The 24,268-nt window shown below is 42.8% G+C and overlaps 1 protein-coding gene across 1 annotated transcript; it reads left to right on the top strand.

Moving 5' to 3' along the window:
• The first annotated feature begins 6,680 nt into the window (after nucleotides 1–6,680).
• Nucleotides 6,681–23,162, top strand: LOC120034517 (zinc finger CCCH domain-containing protein 7B-like). Its single transcript, XM_038981108.1, has 23 exons — nucleotides 6,681–6,854; nucleotides 7,104–7,171; nucleotides 7,325–7,361; nucleotides 7,656–7,853; nucleotides 8,312–8,470; nucleotides 8,890–8,970; nucleotides 9,207–9,260; nucleotides 9,737–9,779; nucleotides 9,925–10,121; nucleotides 10,212–10,632; nucleotides 10,786–10,847; nucleotides 11,029–11,137; nucleotides 11,840–11,998; nucleotides 12,175–12,377; nucleotides 13,045–13,145; nucleotides 13,248–13,429; nucleotides 13,762–13,838; nucleotides 13,957–14,123; nucleotides 14,816–14,921; nucleotides 15,163–15,271; nucleotides 17,585–17,718; nucleotides 17,932–18,101; nucleotides 18,302–23,162. The coding sequence occupies exons 2-23, from the start codon at nucleotides 7,113–7,115 to the stop codon at nucleotides 18,480–18,482; spliced, it is 3,009 nt and encodes a 1,002-aa protein (XP_038837036.1). The 5' UTR covers nucleotides 6,681–6,854; nucleotides 7,104–7,112; the 3' UTR covers nucleotides 18,483–23,162.
• The last annotated feature ends 1,106 nt before the right edge of the window (nucleotides 23,163–24,268 follow it).

Here is a 24,268-nt window from a genome sequence, read left to right on the forward strand (position 1 = left end):
GACATGGCTGACGCGAGACACACGGGACTTGTAGTTCCATGCAGTTTCGTTGGCTCCTCTTCTTCTATTACATCAGGGCGGTCCGCAAACAAACGTTTAAGTGCATGCCGCCACCTACTGTGCTGGAATGTACGATCAATCATGATCTGCCCAATTCTGTACTAGCATGAAAAAATAATACAAAAACAATACAAAAAAAATCACTACTAACTTCTGCCACCAATCTGTTTTACAGATTCTGCATACGATACATCATGACTGCTTCTATATCGCTGAGCCTCTCTAGCCTCTCTCTGCACCTGGCATCCACCAAATGCTGCGCTATGTTCCCCCCACAATTATAACACATAACTTTCACATTGCTCCCACATTCACCGTAATCATGTTCCCCTCCACACTTGGCATATATTTTCCTTCCTTTACATTCTACAGCTACATGTCCCATCCTTTGGCATTTAAAACACCGCAATGGGGATGGAACAAATAACTCTGACATTTAAACTAAGGAATCCTATCTGTACTTTTCCAGACAAAACCTTATCAAACCTCAGCAGCACTGAAAAGCTTTCACTTCTGATCAACCTTTTGTCAATCACTCCTTTCACATTTTCTTTAATGTAATCTATGGACATAGATATTGGGACCCCCAGTGATGCCTCCCCTCAACCTAGCTTAAGCACCTGGGACATGGCTTTTAATTTTATTCTCATTAAGCTTTTCTATTTTCAGAATCTTCTCTTGCTGAGCCTGGCTAACACAAAATATGAACAATCTACTATTTCCAATGAACCAAGCTAATTTGACTTCTTTCTCTATGGCATCAGTTAATCGGATATGGTGTAAATGAGGCCTGTGGTTTCATCAAACACCATCACCACTTTCCACTCCAACACAAAGTTACTCTTGCTTCCTACCTGGGCCGTCTATGCTTTCTTTACCAGATGCTCCACTGCTCCACTGCTTTCTGTATCATGATCTCTCTTCTTCCTATATCTTTCCACTACCGACCATTCCGGCCCTACTCCTCCATACCATCAGAACGGTCATCCATATTGTTTGCATTCCAGCACAGCTGTTGCTTCACCAATCTTCTCTCCATTTCGTCCGCACTACTCGCTGCCATCGCTCTCAACAATCAAAATAGCCTCTTTGGCTAATCTCATCTAAACCTTTATTTTTATGTCAAAAAGCAAACACTCTTTAAAAAAAACGGTGATACTGAACAGTGTATCAAATCAAATCAAATCAAATTTATTCATATAGCCCTTCTTACATCAGCTGATATCTCAAAGTAATGTACAGAAACCCAGCCTAAAACCCCAAACAGCAAGCAGTGCAGGTGTAGAAGCACGGTGGCTAGGAAAAACTCCCTAGAAAGGCAAAAACCTAGGAAGAAACCTTGAGAGGAACCAGGCTATGAGGGGTGGCCAGTCCTCTTCTGGCTGTGCCGGGTGGAGATTATAACAGAACATGGCCAAGATGTTCAAATGTTCATAAATGACCAACATGGTCAAATAATAATAATCACAGTAGTTGTCTACCACTCCTGCTGTCTCTTGAGAGTTGAAAACAGCAGGTCTAGTGTAGCTATATTTACAGATTTATTTGATCAGTTCTCTGAGTTATCAGTGCTTGGGAGAACTCCAGTAGCCCAAAGGCCGACAGATGGCGATATTCAAGCCATAAACCACGTTTCCATCCACAGTTTTTATGTGAGTAATTTTATTTGTATTTATTTTATTTCACCTTTATTTAACCAGGAAGGCTAATTGAGAACAAGTTCTCATTTACAACTGCGACCTGGCCAAGATAAAGCAAAGCAGTGCGTCACAAACAACAACACATAGTTACACATGGAATAAATAAACATACAGTCAATAATACAATAGAAAAAGTCTATATACAGTGTGTGCAAATGAGGTAGGATAAGGGAGGTAAGGCAACAAATAGGCCATAGTGGCAAAATAATTACAATATCGCAATTACACACTGGAATGGTAGAATGTGCAGAAGATGAATGTGGAAGTAGAGATACTGGGATGCCAAGGAGCAAAATAAATCAAATGAATTACAGTATGGGGATGAGGTAGTTGGATGGGCTATTTACAGATGGGCTATGTACAGGTGCAGTGATCTGTGAGCTGCTCTGACAGCTGGTGCTTAAAGTTAGTGAGGGAGATATGAGTCTCCAGCTTCAGTGATTTTTGCAGTTTGTTCCAATCATTGGCAGAAGAGAACTGGAAGGAAAGGCGGCCAAAGGAGGAATTGGCATTGAGGGTGAACAGTGAAATATACCTGCTGGAGCACGTGCTATGGGTGGGTGCTGCTATGGTGACCAGTGAGCTGAGATAAGGCGGGGCTTTACCTAGCAAAGACTTATAGATGACCTGGAGCCAGTGGGTCTGGCGACGAATATGTAGCGAGGGCCAGCCAACGAGAGCATACAGGTCGCAGTGGTGAGTAGTATATGGGGCATTGGTGACAAAACAGATGGCAATGTGATAGACTGCATCCAATTTGTTGAGTAGAGTGTTGGAGGCTATTTTGTAAATGACATCGCCGAAGTCAAGGATCGGTAGGATAGTCAGTTTTACAAGGGTATGTTTGGCAGCATGAGTGAAGGATGCTTTGTTGCGAAATAGGAAGCCGATTCTAGATTTAATTTTGGATTGGAGATGCTTAATGTGAGTCTGGAAGGAGAGTTTACAGTCTAACCAGACACCTAGGTATTTGTAGTTGTCCACATATTCTAAGTCAGAGTAGCGATGCTGGACGGGCGGGCAGGTGTGGGCAGCGATCGGTTGAAGAGCATGCATTTAGTTTGACCTGCATTTAAGAGCAGTTGGAGGCCACGGAAGGAGAGTTGTATGGCATTGAGGCTCGTCTGGAGGTTAGTTAACACAGTGTCCATAGAAGGGCCAGAAGTATACAGAATGGTGTCGTCTGCGTAGAGGTGGATCAGAAAATCACCAGCAGCAAGAGCGACATCATTCATGTATACAGAGAAGAGAGTCGGCCCGAGATTTTAACCCTGTGGCACCCGCATAGAGACTGTCAGAGGTCCGGACAACAGGCTCTCCGATTTGACACACTGAACTCTGTCTGAGAAGTAGTTGGTGAACCAGGCGGGGCAGTCATTTGAGATACCAAGGCTATTGAGTCTGCCGATAAGAATGCGGTGATTGACAGAGTCGAAAGCCTTGGCCAGGTCGATGAAGACGGCTGCACAGTACTGTCTTTTATCGATGGCGGTTATGATATCGTTTAGGGATCTCAGATGACACGAAAGAGAGGTTGAACAGGCTAGTAATAGGGGTTGCAACAATTTTGGCTGATAATTTTAGAAAGAGAGGGTCCAGATTGTCTAGCCCAGCTGATTTGTAGGGATCCAGAATTTGCAGCTCTTTCAGAACATCAGCTGTCTGGATTTGGAGGGGGGGGGGCTAGGGCAAGTTTCTACAGATGGTGCTGAGCTGTTGCCCTGGGTAGGGGTAGCCAGGTGGAAAGCAATGCCAGCCGTAGAAAAAGGCTTATTGAAATTATCGATTACCATAGATTTATCAGTGGTGACAGTGTTTCCTAGCCTCAGTGCAGTGGGCAGCTGGGAGGAGGTGCTCTTATTATCCATGGACTTTATAGTGTCCCAAAAAAATTAATACTACAGGATGCAAATTTCTGTTTGAAAAAGCTAGCCCTAGCTTTTCTAACTGACTGAGATAAATAAATATCAAGGGTCTTATTTCTGGCGACATATGATTGGTGCTTGACTGCCGTTCTTGCGCTTATCCATACAAATCGTATCATGTAAACTAACCTACCCACACTGTATCTGTGAACTGTTGGTTAGAGCGCATGTGTGGAGATCAGAGAAGCCACATTTGCTATTTATCGACGAAACTATTGGTAGAGTTGAGAATGCGATGGAAAAACATTTAACTTTAGATTTTTATTCCGTACATGAAAACTTATGTAAATGTTTTACTTTTTATCCGCAAAAGTCAGTTTGGTGGAAACACCATTGGTGGGAAAAAAACGCATATTTTCTTTATGTAGATTTTAAAATATTTGCATTAATATGTGTCGCCAATTGGATGGAAACCTAGCTATAGTTTTTGAAAATGTAAATGTTTTTAACCTTGATGATGTCATTGGGTAGAACTTTTTTAAATGTGTCTTCCGTAAAACTTAGATTTTTTTCTTATGATAGAAATAATATAAATAAGTTGAAAAAATGTTATGTAATTATTTTCATTATTCTTTTGGCCAAATTTCATATCCACAAATGTAAATTTACAAACAAAACACCACATTTTATTACCTTGAAAAAATAAATGTAACTATATTTTAAGACAAATAAATCCTCTGCCAACAATAATCTGCAAACAAAACAGCTGTTATAATTATAAATGTGTGTATGTCCCTTAAGGTCCTTGTGTAATGTCATATTGTACCCCCTAGCCTAAATGTCCTTTGTATATTCTTTATATATACTTGTGTTCCCTGTGTACTTTTTGTATTGATTTGTTGTTATATAATAATAATAATAATAATAATTGAAAAATAAAATAAGGTGTCTTCTATAAAACGTAGAAATGCTCTGTTTTCACATAGATAGACACTGGTATCACATCTAGTAGAACCCTTGCAAGGCTGCCGGCCCAGAAGGCATCCCTAGCCACGTCCTCAGAGCATGCGCAGACCAGCTGGCTGGTGTGTTTATGGACATATTCAATCAATCCCTATCCAAGTCTGCTGTCCCCACATGCTTCAAGATGGCCACCATTGTTCCTGTTCCCAAGAAATCTAAGATAACTGAACTAAATGACTCTCACTTCTGTCATCATGAAGTGCTTTGAGAGACTAGTCAAGGATCATATCACCTCCACCCTACCTGATACCCTAGACCCACTCCAATTTGCTTACCGCCCCAATAGGTCCACAGACGACGCAGTCGCCATCACACTGCACATTGCCCCATTCCATCTGGACAAGAGGAATACCTATGTAAGAATGCTGTTCATTGACTACAGCTAAGCATTTAACACCATAGTACCCTCCAAACTCGACATTAATCTTGAGACCCTGGGTCTCGACCCCGCCCTGTGCAACTGGGTCCTGGACTTCCTGACGGGCCGCCCCCAGGTGGTGAGGGTAGGAAACAACATCTCCACCCCGCTGATCCTCAACACTGGGGCCCCACAAGGGTGCGTTCTCAGCCCTCTCCTGTACTCCCTGTTGACCCATGACTGCGTGGCCATGCACGCCTCCAACTCAATCATCAAGTTTGCAAACAGCACTACAGTGGTAGGCTTGATTAACAACAACGACGAGACGGCTTACAGGGAGGAGGTGAGGGCCCTCAGAGTGTGGTGTCAGGAAAATAACCTGTCACTCAACGTCAATAAAACAAAGGAGATGATCGTGGACTATAGGAAACAGCAGAGGGAGCATCCCCCCCATCCACATCGACGGGACAGTAGTGGAGAAGGCGGAAAGTTTTAAGTTCCTCAGCGTACACATCACGGACAAACTGAAATGGTCCACCAACACAGACAGCGTGGTGAAGAAGGCGCAACAGCAACAACACCTCTTCAAACTCAGGAGGCTGAAGAAATTTGGCTTGTCACCTAAAACACTCACAAACTATTACAGATGCACAATCGAGAGCATCCTATCGGGCTGTATCATTGCCTGGTATGGCAACTGCTCCACCCACAACCGCAAGGCTCTCCAGAGGGTAGTGCGGTCTGCACAACGCATCACCGGGGGCAAACTATCTGCTCTCCAGGACACCTACAGCACCTGATGTCACAGGAAGGCCAAAAAGATCATCAAGGACAACAACCACCCGAGCCACTGCCTGTTCACCCCTCTATCATCCAGAAGGCGAGGTCAGTACAGGTGCATCAAAGCTGAGACTGAGAGACTGAAAAACAGCTTCTATCTCAAGGCCATCAGACTGTTAAACAGCCATCACTAACATAGAGTGGCTGCTGCCAACATACAGATTCAAATCTCTGGCCACTTTAATAAATGGATTTAATAACGCCATTTTAATAATGTCTACATATCCTACATTACTTATCTCATATCTATATACTGTATTCTGTACCATCTACTGCATCTCGCCTATGCCGCACGTCCATCACTCATCCACATATTTATATGTGCATATTCTTATTCATCCCTTTACATTTGTGTGTATAACGTAGTCGTTGTGAATTCGTTAGATTACTTGTTAGATGTTACTGCACTGTCGGGAACTAGAAGCACAAGCATTGCGCTACACTTGCATTAACATCTGCTAACCATGTGAATGTGACCAATAAAATGTGATTTGATTTTATCTTTGCCGGTATTGCGCTAGAAATAATACAAATGTCTCGCTTTAAGAGGTAAAATGAGATGAAACTACTCAATATCGCCGTCTGCCGGCCTTTGAGCTAGAACTGCAGAGAGAATCAACACAAAAGAAGTGAAAGCTATCCTAGCTAGATTAATTTCTCAAATAAAATACAAATGCAAACTTTTTAATTTCGTGTATAATTCATTACTTCCTTATGACATGTCTAAACAAGAAACATTTTATTCAGAGCACACCTCACCCTACCATTGAAATAATCTCACTAGGACCTTGTGGGAGCCAAGCAACTCAAAAACAAGCTAGGGAGGGAGGGAGTTCACTGTTCAGCTGAGGAATTGGAAGTGAAACTCGCATGTAAACTGTCCACGAAAAAAATACCATTGCAAAGAATTGCACTGGATGGCTGGTAGCTGTACAGCTCTAAATTATCTGTGCCGAGATTTTCCTCTGTACACAGCAGTAAACGTCGATTTATGTGTGTTATCACCAGGTGGGTTGTAACTTCCTCGAATCGTGCCCAGCTAACGTTAGCATGAAAACTTGAGGCATGGTTAACTATTTATCTAGCTAACGTTAGCTAAACAAAACAAATATTTGGCTAATCTGGCCAAGTATTATTTTCTCGTTGCTGTATACTTCGCACGAGCTCTTGAACCTAGTTTATTTATTCTGGCTAGCTAACGTTAATTCGATAGTAGACGTCAAAATTATGTTGATATGGGCCTTTCTCTTTTTACAGTGTGCAGAGATGGACTTGGACCGTCAAAAGCGCCAGGAGGGCATACAGAACGCCCTGGGATTCATACAGTGAGAAATAAAACATCCCCCTGCAATTCCGACAAGTTCTCAACTAAATTGTAGCAATTTGCTCTCTTACTTGTCGTTCATCCTATACCCACAAACGACCATACGGCACTAGTTCACTTGTATTGATAGGTTATCTTTTCCTCTGTGTCCTAGGTCTTCTTTGCCTTATCCAAAGCCTGAAGGCTATAAGGTAGGGATTAATGAATGTGATGACTGTCTTTTCTCTTGACCTTAGTCTGGGCATGTCTACACCCCCTATACTGTTCCAAAGAACATGTTGTGTGCTCACAGTCATGCAGCTTGCCCTTTGCAGAGATGTTCTCCATTTCACATTTGGTCCATTATTGCCATGGGGGAAAAGTACCAAAACCAGCCATAATACTGATTAGACACATCCATGTCCTTTATGGCTTTTCCTGTGTACTGTCTTTATCTCACTCCCATGCCATATTCCTATCCTCCTCTTTCCTGAATGTCCCTCCAGGGGTTTCTGACCCAGTTGGTGTGTAACCTGCTGGATGAGGGGAATGCAATGTTCAGGGAGGGTGAGTGGCAGCAGGCCGTAAATGACTTCAGTGAGGGTGTTAACGTGACCCACTATGCCCAGGCTGAGACTCTGGAAATCCCATCAGCCCTGCTGGAGAGTCTGTATTTCAACAGGGCAGCAGCCTACCACAGCATGGTGAGTCAGAGTGGTGTGTCACCAGGATTATGCACCTTTGATCCACAATATTGATGATTGAATGAGGTTCACAATTCTGTATACAAAAGGTATGAAGTCATCTTAAATATAATATTTAATAGCAATTGTGTTGTAAGCAAATGTGCTGTAGTGGGCAAATATTGAACCAATGGTGAATGAATACCCATTGCACTCTCTCTATTTCAGTATTTCGTGTTGTTGCATCACATTGTTCTATTGCATCATGCGCAACATGTGTTTCAGCCTCGTCATTGAACTTTTGCCATCATGCCAACAGTCAGACACTTCCTCAACATCCCCTTGAAGTTACAGAGCCTGTATCATCTATCATTACCCCATTCTCATTAGCCTGTATTAACCACTGTATGGCCTTAGTCTTTCACTCTGTGGCAGAACCCACACGTTACCTGTCATCTCTTTGTCTCCATCTCTCTCAGGGGGAGTATGAGCAGGGTGTGCAGGACTGTGACAGTGCTCTGGCTCTGTGCAAAGACAGTTGCAGGGCACTCTACAGGAAGGCTCTATGCCTGCGGGAGCTGGGCCGTTTCAGAGAGGCCTACAACTGCAGCACGGGCTGCCTGCTCACTACGCCTAACGTGAGTAACATTATGAATTACCCCTTCACATCAGAGGCTGTTTTCTTGGAGTAGAAAATCATGCACACCTTTAACAGGTTAAGTAGCATATTGTTTCTATCTATAAAATGTCTAGCACAGCTCGCAACATTTATTTTTACCACTTGACATATGTAATTTGGGATTCCTCATGATGATGCGCTAGTGGAGAAGGAGAGTTTCATTTCATACAAGTGGATTTGTTTCCACATTTCCTTCTCTCCTTCGAATACCTTTGATGTTTTTCAAAAGAATGTGAGAAGAAGATGCGGCGAAGGGAGGAGACCTAACACCGTACTTTTGCAGTATCATGTGGCTCAGAATAAGTGTTTGTGAAATTCATTTCATAAAAGGCTTATTTAACTGTAAAAAATATATATATTCTCTTGTACTCTTCATAGGACAAACATGTGTATGAGTTGGCACAGGAGCTAGCTAACAAACTGGGCCTGAAGATCCGCAAAGCCTACGTTAGCACAAAGGTGAGAATCCGTTTCCAAAGCAGAAGGTCTAGATTCAAACAGCATGGCAAATTACCTTCCATGATAAGTGGCTTGGATTCAATTGTTCTTAATCTGCCATTCTCTGATCAAATCTGCCATGAGCTGCTTATGCCCTGGTTTAAATCTCAATTTGGATTCATAACAATTGAAGTCATTAAGTTTGACATTTTCTTTAGGTTGCCTCTTTATGGAGTTAATATTTGTTTCCTTTGCAGGAGTCGGCCACATCTGAGAAAAGTAATGGCAACACAGCTCCTTTTGCAGGAGAGGCAAGTACAACAACTTTCACCATTACACTTTTAAGGTTGCACTATGCAGAAATCGTTCCGCCATTTCCTGGTTGCTGAAACTAATAGTTTGCCTAATTATAAGGTAATTATAAGCTAGTATAGTTTAGAGAATCATTGTACCATCTAAACTGCTCTGAAATATATTTTCCATAACCCCAGAAATATTTTTCAGCTGTTTGAAGCTGGTGTACAAAACCAAAAGTAATAGACACAAAACCAAAACATAAGAATAGGAAGCATAGAAGAGAGCACATAGAAAAGATCTATTGCCTTTTAGACTTGTTTTCAAGTAGAATGATACATCTATAACCACATTTCTATGTGAATTTAGTTGGGCTGCCCAAAAAGTTACATATTTCCACTTAAACTGGTTGAGATTTGGAATGTACTTTGGTTTACCTGTTGATTTATTGTCACTTAAACAGAAGCTGTTGTCTTTCTCTTTTCACCTCAAGATGTATGGCAGTGGTCTGGATTCCTTAAGTGACATCTCATCAGGTAGTAATTCTCCTGACCAGAAATGTTGAATTACCTATCACATTGTAATGTAAAGACTATCGAAGAAGATTTGTCAAAAGTAGCAATAACAATTGAATAACTTCAAGAAAATAAAACTCACCTGTTCCCTCTCCCTGTCTTTCAGTTGGTTTCTACTGCAAGCCTCTATCCGCCGCTATCTCAGTTAGTGATGAATCCTCTCCCTCTGGTCCTCTGGTCTACTCCAAGCTTCTGGGTAGCCCTGTCCAAGGCCCTCGGGGGTTGACCATCTCTGTGTCTGAGTCAGAGCACCTGGGTGACAGTGAGCTGATGGGAGATGATCTAGACAGCCTGCTGGACTGTGTGAGTTTGTGTCTACTGTTCGACGTAGTATTCAGATATAGCTTCCCTGAATCTGTCAATGCAACTTTTCATTCTCTCGTTCTCATTCAGATTCCCCCCCAACGTGCCTTTCCCACCATCCTCCCCAGCTCAGCTTGTTTCCCCATCCAGCTACCATTTCCCTCACGCCTGCCCGCCCCCTCGCCCCGGCTCCCCCCAGCATTCTTCAACTCAGCCATCAGCCAGTTCAACTCTCTGGACACCTTCCCAGGCATGGGTGGGGGGGATGCCCTGGGTGCTCTGAACTCTTTAGATGGCCTTGATGCACTAGACTCTCTAGATACTTTAAACAACTTGGACACCCTTTCAGGCCTTGGTGGTGGGGATGCCCCGGCTCCCACAACAGCACTCTATTCACTTGATGCCTTAGATGCCCTGGACAGTTTCTACCCACTTGGGGGTGCAATAGCAGCCAAACCAGTGGTGGTGGGGGGAGGGGGGCTGGACTCCCTCTCTGAGTTCAACCTGCCTGGTGAGTCGATTTGAGGGTGGTAATGTCTTGTTAGCTTATAGCAATGTATACATGGTTCATTTTTCTTTTAATGTTTAACGCCAAGGAAGGTATGAACCTAATGTAGGTGTTTATAATTGATTGTTCTGTTTTTTGTTCTCACGCTATCTTAAGGTGCAAGAATCTCCCACAATGTTCTCTCTGCAACACGTTCGCCCAAGAAATCCAACCACACAGTAAGCCATTTATTTCTGTCAGCAGAATTTGTTAGACTCCCTCCCGTACATTGTGTACATTTAAATTAAAACATTTATTATGCAACGTTTAGGTCACAAAGAACTTTGTCGTTTACAACGTCATGCTAGTTTTGCTTTGACATATTAACCTAAATGAATTTCTATTACCATGGCGATGTAGGTGGTAAAGAATGGCCAGGTCTCCTCCAAGCTGTCTCAGCTGACCAAGAACCCCCTAGCAGCCACCCATGACTTCACGCAGGCCTGTGCCACGTGCTACAGCTGGATAGGTACAGTAGTGGACATGATAAACTCCCTCTCAGCTCTCAGCTAGTGTCCCTCCCCCAGTTTACTTCTTAATGTAATTTTTAAAAGTTTTTTTGTTGTGTAATTTTTCTCCCCAATTGGTAGTTAGTCTTGTCCCATTGCTGCAACTCCCGTACGGACTCAAGAGAGGCGAAGGTCGAGAGCCATGCGTCCTCCCAAACACGACCCCGCCAAGCCACGCTGCTTTTTGACACACTGTTAGCTTAACCCGGAAGCCAACCGCACCAATGTGGCGGAGGAAACACTACAGCTGGCGAACAAAGTCAGCATGCATGCGCCCGGCCCGCCACAAGGAGTCGCTAGAGCGCAATGGGACAAGGACATCCTGGCTGGCCAAAACCTCTCCTAACCCAGACGATGCTGGGCCAATTGTGCGCCGCCTCATGGGTCTCCCGGTTGCAGCCGGCTGCCACAGCCTGGGACCGAACCCAGGTCTGTAGTGAAGCCTCTAGCACTGTGAGGCAGTGCCTTAGACCGCTGCATCACTCGGGAGGCACCCTACTTCTAACTAATAAGACTGACAGTTTCAAGGCCATCATAGCTGAGGTTCACCTCTCTATTTTTATATGTCCCCCCTTAACTCCCCTTTCTCTCTCTCTCTAACCCTCTTTACCCCTTTATCTGTATATCACTCTCCCCTCCCTCCCTTTCTCTGTCTCTCTCAGGTCCAGGGGTCCTGGACTACCAGCACCAGGCAGAATTGGCACACCGTTGTAAGCGGGACATTCTTCTGTGCAGGATCAGAGCTTCAGAGCACCCTGTCTGGAACAGGGTGCGACCCCGGCCCAAGCACAATTTTACTGGGCCGTTTGTGCTCTGCAAGGGTACGGAAAACAACAGTCACTGGTGTGGGAAGGAGGCTCTGTTTAGATTAAGATAATGGGTGTGTGTCATAGGTCAAATTACACAGTCGTTTTAATCTGTGGAAAAAGGGGTCCTAAAGGTTAGCGTTGGTCTGAGTTTGTATATGTTGTAATCTAAGTTCCTTCCCTCTGTGCAGAGGTGCTGGAGACTCAGAAGTGTAAGTATAGGGAGGGCTGTACGTTTGCCTACTGCCAGGAGGAGGTAGATGTGTGGACCCTGGAGAGGAAGGGAACCCTGAACAGAGAGCTGTTGTTTGACCCGCAGAGCCCCAACAATGACAGGCTCAGCATCACATGCCTGCTGCAGCTCCACAACGGCATGTTCATGTACCTCTGTGAGGTAGGACACACACACACACACACACGCACGTGTGCCCTTACACAGACACACCTCCATATATATGTCCAAGCTTTACCAGTGAAACATGGTAGAGGGCTGCGAGTCCCGACAGAGATCGCTGCAGAGCGGTCGTCATTTTTTCATGCTGCGGGCGGGAGCGTGCAGCCAGACAGATGACTTTGGGATGAAAATATTTTTGTTGTCCCGCAGATTATTTGGAAACGGTTGTCTTTCTGCTTTGTATGCTTAAAAGCACAATTTTCGCATTATTCACACACTCTGCTTCAACTTCAGTAGCCTACCTCTCCTCTCCTAGTTGGGAGTGAGAGTTCAAGTGTGCCTAGTATGTGGGGTCTCATTGAAATAGAGTAGGCTGCCTACATGGGTGGAGAATCACATGGCAGTTAACTTAAATATGATTATATACAGTTTAGACTGTAGCTTACCACAGTGTGTATAAATACATATTGATAATGGAAAGAAGTGGAGGGCGCTCAACCAACGTGAGATGAGGTGCAATAAAAATGGGATTCAAAAAACCAGTCCCGCGCAGACCTCTAAAACATGCCGTTCAACCTTACTCATGCTTCCCCCTACTTCTTGTCTCTGTTTACCTCAATTTTCCCCCTCATTCCCCCCCCCCCCCCCCCCCTCTCTCTCTACTCAGGAGTGCTATGACAGTAAGCCCAGGATCATCAGTAATCGCATTAAGGAGGTGCCGTCCACCTGCTCCAACCCCTGCGCCCGACACTCATTCGACAAAAACAAGTGAGTCATGTTTGCTCCCCCCCCCCCCTCCCTCCACACACACACACACACACACACACACACACACACACAGCCTCACTCTTCCCCCCCTGTGCCCTGTAGGTGCCTGGTGCATGTGGTGAGGTCCAGCAGTGTGCACTACACTAAGATCCGCCCGCTGTACACCCAGTGCCAGTTGGACGTGTGCCGCCATGCCCAGCGCTATGGCTGCCAGCGAGAGGACAGCTGCTCCTTTGCCCACTCCGTCATAGAGCTCAAGTGCTGGAGGCTGCAGAAAGACTCTGGTACAGTCAGATTGATGCACACACACTCATGAACATTGTACTTGGTATCAGACACAGAGGGACATATTTATTCCTGTCTAATAAATGTGAAAACATTTTTAAATGTAGAGGCTGATCTACAATAAAACATATTTATTTGTAAATGTTAGTTTCTATACTAAAAGTCAGGAAACTTTTAACAAAGTCCAGTAGGTGTCAGTAGACACTGCCATTCAGTCTTGTCACAGTTGATAAACACTGTTTGTAAAACACTGTTTGTAAATACTGTCTGTAAAAAGTGATGCCTAGGCTTGACTAGGCATCACTTTTCTGTGTATGTGCCTGTTCTTTAGGCATCACCCATGAAGAAATTGTTCAGGAATCCAAGCGACACTGGCATAAACAGGAGCAGAACACGCACAAACCCAAGGTATAATATCCCTGCTATGCTACATCTCATAATATGGTGAGGCAACGGCTCTTGTGTAGTTTGTCTGATTTTCTACCTTTTGCCTCTGTTTTTGTCCCTGTGACTCATTGACTATAAGCCCGTGTACATGCCACCACCATCTTCATCCTCAAGTGGTGGAGGTGGGGGAGGAGGCTATATCTTGAACCTGAAGAGGAAGTTTGTCTGTGGTCAGTGCTGGAGGGACGGGCTGGTCAGCGAGCCGGACAAAGCGCTTAAGTACTGTACAGCCAAGGCCAGGCACAAGTGAGGCTGCACCCTACCTAGCATCCCTAGCCAGATGGAGACCAATGCTTCACTGTAGTATGCAACAATTCTATATGACTGACCACTGTTATTCACTATTGTCTATCAAATCAAAGTTTATTTGTCACGTGCGCTAAATACAACAGGTGTAGACCTTACAGTGAAATGCTTACTTACAGGCTCTAACCAATAGTGCAAATAAGGTGTTAGGTGAACAATAGGTAAGTAAAGAAATAAAACAACAGTAAAAAGACAGGCTATATACAGTAGCGAGGCTATAAAAGTAGGCGAGGCTACATACAGACACCGGTTAGTCAGGCTGATTGAGGTAGTATGTACATGTAGATATGGTTAAAGTGACTATGCAATAATGATGAACAGAGAGTAGCAGTAGCGTAAAAGAGGGGTTGGTGGGTGGCGGGACACAATGCAGATAGCCCGGTTAGCCAATGTGCGGGAGCACTGGTCAATGTATGGCCAATGTATGTTAGATGTGTAGTCTGAGATATGTGTTCGGTTTTTTGAATGACAATAGAGAATGTTCATGTTCGGTTTTTTGAATGAACATTCTCTATTGTCATCTCGGGGACACAAACCAATGTGTATGGAGCGTTTACAGCGAAGCCCTATGTAATTTAGGATAGTATCTTTCTGGAAAGTCCACCATAACTCTCACATCTCTCTCCCTGTAGTTGGACGAAGGAGCGCCGGGTGCTGTTGGTGAAGTTCTTCGAGGGAAAGAAGTGGGTGATGGTGCGGACGTTGCCTTTTGCCAAGACCTACCCCCAGCAGTATGACGTGTGTGCTGCCCCCTGCTACTCCTCATGCACTACCTGCTAGAAATGATTTTTGATAGACTCAACCAAGCATATTATCATTGTGTCTGTTTAACATAATAGTTCATTATAAGTTAGTGTGCTCATGGGTAACGGTATATATTGGTCAGTTGAATTTAATACTTAATCATTGACACCGTGCAGACTTGTTTCCACAAACATCCTCGCAGTCTGTGTGTAACGGCATAACGTGTCCCCCTCAGATATGTGCCCATGTGGTGAAGCAGAAGAAGTGCCACTACATTGGGAACTGTGCCTTTGCCCACAGTGAAGAGGAGAAGCAAGTATGGACTTATATGAAGAACAATGGCTGTAAGTTTACACTATATTTTCATTATCCATTAAACCTTTTGTTCCACATTATCGCCTTTGTTTACGTTGATCTATGAGCAGGATTGGTTCAGATGCCTATTATCCCCACCAATACACATCAAATTTTTATTGGTCACATACACATGGTTAGCAGATGTTAATGCGAGTGTAGCGAAGTGCTTGTGCTTCTAGTTCCGACAATGCAGTAATATCTAACAAGTAATCTAACAAATTCACAACAACTACCTTATACACACAAATGTAAAGGGATTAATAGAGTACATATGTACATATAAATATATGGATGAGCGATGGCCGTGCGGCATAGGTGAGATGGAGTAGATGGTATAGAATATAGTATATACATATGGGATGAGTAATGTAGGATATGTAAACATTATTAAAGTGACTAGTGATACCTTTAAGTCCATTTATTAAAGGGCCAGAGATTTGAGACTGTATGTTGGCAGCAGCCTCTGTTAGTGATGGCTGTTTAACAGTCTGATGGCCTTGAGATTGAAAAACAGCTTCTGTCTCTCAGTCCCAGCTTTGATGCACCTGTACTGACCTCGCCTTCTGGATGATAGCGGGGTGAACAGGCAGTGGCTTGGGTTGTTGTCCTTGATGATCTTTTTGGCCTTCCTGTGACATCGGGTGCTGTAGGTGTCCTGGAGGGCAGGTAGTTTGCACCCGGTGATGCGTTGAGCAGACCTCACTACACACTGGAGAGCCTTCCAGTTGAGGGCGGAGCAGTTGCCGTACCAGGTGGTGATACAGCCCGACAGGATGCTCTCGATTGTGCATCTGTAAAAGTTTGAGTGTTTTAGATGACAAGCCAAATTTCTTCAGCCTCCTGAGTTTGAAGAGTTGCTGTTGCGCCTTCTTCACCACGCTGTCTGTGTGGGTGGACCATTTCAGTTTGTCTGTGATGTGTACGCTGAGGAACTTAAAACTTTCCACCTTCTCCACTACTGTCACGTCGATGTGGATAGGGGGGTGCTCCCTCTGCTGTTTCCTGAAGTCCACGATCATCTCCTTTTTTGTTGACGTTGAGTGAGAGGTTATTTTCCTGACACCACACTCCGAGGGCCCTCACCCTTCTCCCTGTAGGCTGTCTCTTCATTGTTGGTAATCAAGCCTACCACTGTAGTGTCGTTTGCAACCTTGATGATTTGAGTTGGAAGCGTGCATGGCCATACAGTCATGGGTGAACAGGGAGTACAGGAGAGGGCTGAGAACGCACCCTTGTGGAGCCCCAGTGTTGAGGATCAGTGCGATGGAGATGTTATGTCCTACCTTCACCACCTGGGGGCGGCCCGTCAAAGTCCAGGACAAAGTTGCACAGGGTCTCGACCCCGGGTCTCGAGCTTAATGATGAGTTTGGAGGGTACTATGGTGTTAAATGCTGAGCTGTAGTCAATGAACAGCATTCTTACATAGGTATTCCTCTTGTCCAGATAGGATAGTGCAGTGTGATGGCGATTGCATCGTCAGTGGACCTATTGGGGCGGTAAGCAAATTGGAGTGAGTCTAGGGTATCAGGTAGGGTGGAGGTGATATGATCCTTGACTAGTCTCTCAAAGCACTTCATGATGACAGAAGTGAGTGCAACGGGGTGATAGTCATTTAGTTCAGTTACTTTAGCTTTCTTGGGAACAGGAACAATGGTGGCCATCTTGAAGCATGTGGGGACAGCAGACTGTGATGGGAATTGATTGAATATATCCGTAAACACACCAGCCAGCTGGTCTGCGCATGCTCTGATGGATGCCGTCTGGGCCGGCAGCCTTGCGAGTGTTAACACATTTAAAATGTTTTACTCCCGTTGGTCACGGAAAAGGAGAGCCACAGGCTTTGGTAGCGGGCTGTGTCAGTGGCACTGTATTGTCCTCAAAGCGAGCAAAGAAGTTGTTTAATTTGTCTGGGAGAACGACGTCGATGTTCGCAACGGGGCTGGTTTTCTAGACCCTGCCACATACGTCTCGTGTTTGAGCCGTTGAATTGCGACTACTTTGCCTCTATACTGACGCTTTGCTTGTTTGATTGCCTTGCGGAGGGAATAGCTGTACTGTTTGTATTCGGTCATGTTTCCAATCTCCTTTCCATGATTTAAAAGCGGTGGTTCCCGCTTTCAGTTTTGTGCGAATGCTGCCATCAGTCCACGGTTTCTAGTTAGGAAAGGTTTTAATAGTCACAGTGGGTACGACATCTCCGATAAACTTGCTAATTAACACGCTCATCGAGTCAGAGTATACATCAATGTATACGCATTAGTATTGTTACTTACGTTCCTCTTTGAACCTGTTCCTGAAGTGAAGGATATGCAGCAGATGTACGACATGTGGCTTACAATGACGAATCAAAACCGTCCGCCGGATGACACCCTGATCACCCAACCCGTAGAGGAGAAGCAAATTGTCATGCCAACCGACTATGCCGAGCCAATGGTGAGTAAAGGCACTTACTCACAAAACCTGTTTGTTGGATGTAGAACGTAAACAATACATTCACCTTTCTCATTTGTAAAAGCTATCTACCACTATCAAGAAGGACTGCATTTTGATAGTGTGCATGCATCTTCATGCAGTGTGTGCGTATGTCAGTGTGTATGAATGCGTAACGTACTATGAGAACAGTTTTACTGTGCGTGTGTATTCTAGAGCGGCTTCCATTGTCGTCTGTGTGGGAGGCATAGTAACAGCGAGCGCCAGTGGCAGCAGCACATCTCCTCAGAGAAACACAAGGACCGTGTATTCAGCTGCGAGGGAGAGGACGAGAGCCTCACCTGGACATACCGCTTCCCCGGACTCCGCCTCGCCCTTTGCCCCAGGTAACACTCGCCCAGGGGAGGGTCTCAATACTGTAGTTCCTTTCTCATTACCCATCAAGAGATGCTCTGTATATGCACACAGAAAACACCTGGGATATGGCAGGGTTCACTTTCCACACCCTTATCCTATTTGTTCCTGTCAAATTTTATCGGTGCACAGTGATTGACGTATGTATAATATAGATCAATGTGATTGACAGGCTGGAGAGTGGCTGTCCCGAGGGGGTGAGCTGTGACTACGCCCACAGTGTTGAGGAACTGGTGGAATGGCAGGAGAGGCGAGAATTCCTGCGGCGGAAGCTGGCCAAGGCCCGTGAAGACATGCTCATCATGCCGGACGAGTTTGACTTTGGGAAGTACAACTTTCTCCTGCAGGACTGAAGCCCCTGTCCCCTATGTGAGACACTTTCACCTGTAAATAGACAGCAGTCGTCTGTTTTGTTGAAAACCCTGGGGGGTATTTTCTTTATTAGTTAACAGATGATACAGTTTATACCTGTTTGAGCTGGTTAGGACTGCAAGTGCCTTATTTGTCCAATATTTTCAAAAGGGCTTAACAAATGAGATCTCGTCTCCGAATTTGAGTGGGGAAAAAGTAATTTAGCACTGCCATTTAACAAAACAGTACTGACCAAATATCTCCATTAATAGTCTGTTTAATCTATATATGTCTTTTTGGGGGATATTAAGAATTAATTTATGCTTCCATTCTGATGGGACTCTTTATACAACCCTCAAACTTTTGCAACTGTTCTTCCATCAAATGAAAACCAATTTTGCTGGAAGGCAATCGTTATTCACTTTCACTTTGTTAATGTGTCTTATGCCAATTTAAAGCTGCAATGTGTAACTGTTTGGGTGACGTGAGCAAATTCACCTAGAAATGTTAGTTATAGAGTGGTCATTCTCATTGAAAGATCTGTTCTATGTGCCCTATTTCTATGCCTAATGTTCTTAAGTTTTATTTTTGATTCTTTTGTTTTTGTACACCAGCTTCAAACAGCTGAAAATACTATATTTTTGGTTATTGGAAAGATATTTCACAACAATTTAGATGGTACAATGATTCTCTACATTGCTTGTTTTGTCACTAACTGAAATTAGGCAAAGTATTAGAAGTTTAGCAACTGGGAAATGGTGAGTGATTTCTGCATATTGCATCTTTAAAGAATTTACTGCTGCCATTGTAGACAGACAAAACGTTACAGAATATGATCACACTAATACAGGGGTACTGCATGGTGTTCATGGAAATATAAAAATATTATTTTATTTCAATGTTTTTATCAATATTGCTAGCAACAAGATTAAATTAATTTTAAATTAGACATACAATATAAAAGAGGGTAATATCTTATTTCTAATGATGTCAACTTTATTTCTCAACTCCTAATATTGAGCAAATTACACTCATTGGAGCTAATTGCACTCACCGGACAGTGTTTCTCCTATATTCATTTAGCAGCGGTGGCTCACCGCTGCTAAATTGTTGCCACTGCTCAAAAAAATATGATAAACATTTTCGGGCTGGTTAAACATTTTCAGTGTAAACATAAACAACTAAACCAGATATAAAGTATGTAGAAAATATATAATGGAGCTATATATTTTAAATAAGATCATTTTAAGAACAACCACCAAAATAAAAACTAGATAGTCAGGGAAAATCTCAAATTCAAAACATTTTATGGAATTTGATTTGAAGTCACTCCAATAGCCTAACATGTTGTAAGCCATGGCAAAATGTGTAGAATTTCAGAAAATTTGCTTTAAAACTGCACATTTTCTGTGTGGTCCAGCGGCACACGTATATGCCGGAGTTGGTGTGTGTTTGAAACCGGCCCACTGCCCTTAGGGTGATTCAATCTTTCCTGTCTTTCACATTGTACTATCTCTTCAATAAAGCAAAAATTACAAAAGGAATGGGACTGCCACACTCCTTCAATTTTCTTTAACTTAAACTGAATTTTCTCTCACCCAGATGATAAAATGTGTGGAATTGCAGGAAACTAGCTTTAAAACAGTAACATTTTCTCTCCGCCCCATGACAAACAAAAATACAAAATTTGTCACTGCGGCCAAGAGGGCATCTACAATTAGCGGTCGGACTCTACCACGCCTACCACTACTACTGGCTAAATAGATTGAGGATGCTAACTAAGGCCTTACCTGTGGGTATATAATTGAATATCCAATACGAGAGATTGGAAGTTCCTCAAATGTGCCTGTAGTAGTAGTTCCTATCTAGCGAATAGACTCACTCATGGTATACTGAAGAAAAGATTATCTGCCCAGTAAATTTGAAGATGTGAATAAATGTATCTCCACATAAGTAGTCCTGCACATTAATACATTATATCAATGTTGGCAAACAATAAGTAATAACATGGTAGTTAAACCTAGTAAAATAATCATATTGATTTCTATACCTTAGTTCTTTGTTAACCCAACAATACAAAGTATGATTTGGTCAGAGTATGCTTCTGGGTGTGTCATTCCTGTTTTGCAAGGGCGGTGGCCTAAACTAAGACTGTCATTCTAAATAAGGAGAGGGAGAATACATAATTCAGAGTTGTGCAGATGAGAGCATGTAGCCCTAGAAGCTGAAAGAGGCAGTGAAGCATACCTAGTCTCAGAGCATTTTGTCTTATTCTGTATGTAAATCCGAGTCACGCCATTTAGTATGATATGTTACGTTTCGTATGGTACGTGTTCATTTGTGGATTTCCATCACCCGTACAATATGTTACGAATTAGCAAAACGTATGGTATGTTACAAATTCTAGCTATGTGTCTAATGTTAGCTAGGCTCGGGGTTAGAGTTTAGGAGGTAGGCTAAGTAGATTAAAAAGTAGTAAGTAGTTCAGAAGTTGCTGAAGTTGTCCATGATGAGATTTGAACTTGCAACCTTTGGGATGCTAGACATTCATGTTATACGCCAACCCATCCACATTACTTTAGTTTTTGTCTTAAGTAACCATCTGTCTTATGTAACCATACCAAACGTAACATACTAATTTGAGTGTCCCAGATATACGTTTACTATGTTACGTCTAGTCTATGAGACCAGGCTGGGTGAGGGGTAAAGGGAGGGGTTAACATGCTCACTTTTTGGGGGGGTTCTCTTGAAATATTGAGGAGTTCTGTATACATCACTGGTAATTATGTAAGTGTTAGTTCATAAGCTTTGCACATGGGAAGTGTGTTTTAATACCAGCTTTAGCCAGTTTAGAGAGGTAATGGATACTCTCAAAATTAACCAAATGGAAGTTTTAAGTTTGTTACTAAATACTATTATTTCAATGACAATTATTATGGCTATAACGATTTTGATTTACAACATTCTAAAATAATCTATAGAGTGGGAAGTGGTATGTTTCCTACTATACAAACAAAGTCAGTGAGCTGGATCCTGTTGATTTGCCATAGGTCAGTTTTTTTCAAACTCTGAACATTTTGTTTTTTGCCCTGACACTACACAGCTGATTAAAATGATCAAAGCAGAATGATTAGTTGATTATTTGAATCAGCTGTGTAGTGCTAGGGCAAAAACCAAAACGTACACCTCTTAGGGTCCCGAGGACCAAGTTTGGGAAACTGCCATCGGTTTTGTCCTGGATTAAATCATTCTAATCGAGTGAATCACATTGACCTTCATCACATCCATCTATGTCATTGAACTGACTGCACCACAATATATCTGCCTATGTTTGTCAAGGACTTTTTTTCAGGCAGTTTAATCCTTGCTGGCTGGAAACAGTTATTGAAACTAAAGTGCCCCCTCTCAAAGCCATCAATGACCCCTTTATAAAAGTGCACCCTTGTCAAACACTATTCACACTGCTCTCGTGACCACTCTATTTTATTGTAGCTGCCATACTGATTGAACAGATGGTTAGAGACTGCAGTGTTTGTGCATTTAATTTCCAACATCATGGTACCTGAGAAAACAAAAATTAATTGTTTGAGGTATTGACCAAATATTACATGTTAAATAAAACAATTTTTGAGAGGTAGATCATGATCCTTTTTTTTTTTTACTGTTATTGACAATTATTTTGTTACTTATTGTAATTTATTACACAACTATAACACTACTACTGACTAAGTAATGTTATCTTATCAAAGGACACTTTATATATATATATATTGTGTAAAAATCTGTGTTCTAGTTAGTGTGGTTCAAGTCATTGAGGTTCAAGCGGAGGGTAAATGATTTCCACCTTCAGATCTTCTTCATGATGTGCTATTTAGTGTCCCGAGTGCGTGATGAGATGGGTGTTATCCACCTTTGTGGTCGGAATACACAAACCGGCTCCCAACTTGTAATTGGCTGATGGGTATGATTGACAGCCTATACAGCAAACTGAAACTGGATAAATTGAACGATTAGTATCGTTGGTCTTTCACAGAGTACGTTCTATATTCATAATGCTAGTAGGCATGGCTACTGAACTCAATAACTTGCCCTCACATTGCATCCTCATGACATGGTTAGAAGTTTTTGCAAAGTGTATATCAGACAAAGCAATTCAAGGTTTGTTCCTGAAGTCAAAGCCCTGATGGAGTTCCCATTCTCGTTTTCCATTGACAACGGTAATAGAAATCGGTGTGAATTTGTTATACCCTTGCTACTCTCTTCAACACATTTATCCCGATAGAGGGTAACTTCATGCCAGTGACTTTAGCTACATTCATACAATAATGTTTTAACAGTCAAATTTCAATAGCGTCCTGCAACTTCCTTGTGTTGCTAACTAAATGGACTGATGCAATGTCATTGAAATATAAACTTTGCAGCATGTGCAACATCTTCAATTGCTTACACTTTAGTTACTGGCTGCCTGGGTTTGTTATCAACCTTGTCAATGTACTATTTCACAAAACAAACATTACATTTTCATGTCTTGACAAACTGCATTGGATGATTTGATACTTTAACACACTTGCTGCCAGCAAATATCACTTTGCATATTATGAAGTGATAGGTTTCTTGTGAGACTAGTCAGTGTCACTACATATTTTGTTACATTTGTTAATAAAGTAGATATGTGTCATTCATCTCCTTGTTTTCTTAAGTTTAGGAATATTTGACTATGTCCATTTGACATATAGTCAAATGTCCATGTGACCACCCATGGTTATATGCTGCACTGTCGGAACTAGAAGCACAAGCATTTCGCTACACCCGCAATAACATGCTAAACACGTGTGTGACCAATAAAATTTGATTTGATAACAAGAACTGGGATGAGAAACATGTTGGCCAACTAAGGCGTCACAAGCATGGTAGGCATCCCTTCCACTTCCAGCATTATGCTGTTATTTATGGCACCGTTGTGCTTAAGGGTGGCACAAATGTGTAGCCTAACAAAGCAGTGACAGGTTAGTCAGTGTAAATCACATGAGAGATTCCCATTACATAGACCTACTCTTTTAATAGTACATAACTAACCCCTCTGCTAACAGGCCTTGTATATTCAGAATATTGCGTAGGCCGTAGGGCACTTGTGCACACAGCGTGCCCTCATTATGCGGAGAGGTATCCTCACTACTTGATGTAGTCCTAGTGTATGTTCACACACTCTTCATCATACCCTCGTTTTTAATTTAGATCCCAAATCCAGTGCCTTTGCTTTTCTGTCTAACATGTTTTACTGAATTGTGATGGACACAGGCCATAGCCATTCAAATCCAATAAGTTGGACACGTACACATGTTCACTTGCAAGGTCTTCCTCAACAATGCAGTATTCAATATCAAAGAAAATAGAAAATCCAGAATAAAATCTTTCATTCTTTCTCAGTGTATGGTGTTCACAATGACATTCATTTGCATGCTCCCATGATAGAGTTCATATCAGACTTGCTTACATACCCACAGACAGTCTACACATCAGAGCTCTCACCCCAGACATCAGTGTTTTATGCCACATGAATTAGGCATGGCATTGGTGATTCACAGTGACCCTCTCGTAATCATTTTGTTGTCTGTGTTTACAAATAGCTTGTTCTTTCCATAAATCTAGTGGGGGAAAAAATCTAACAACAAGTACTAGTGACACGCTCAATTCACAAGTGGTCCAATGAAGAAAATTCTAAGCTACAGGACTGTTTTGCTAGCACAGACTGGAAAACAGTGCCTTGTATTCATACCCCTTGACTTAT

The sequence above is a fragment of the Salvelinus namaycush genome, chromosome 41 (assembly GCF_016432855.1).
Source record: "Salvelinus namaycush isolate Seneca chromosome 41, SaNama_1.0, whole genome shotgun sequence".
Taxonomy (NCBI): domain Eukaryota; kingdom Metazoa; phylum Chordata; class Actinopteri; order Salmoniformes; family Salmonidae; genus Salvelinus; species Salvelinus namaycush.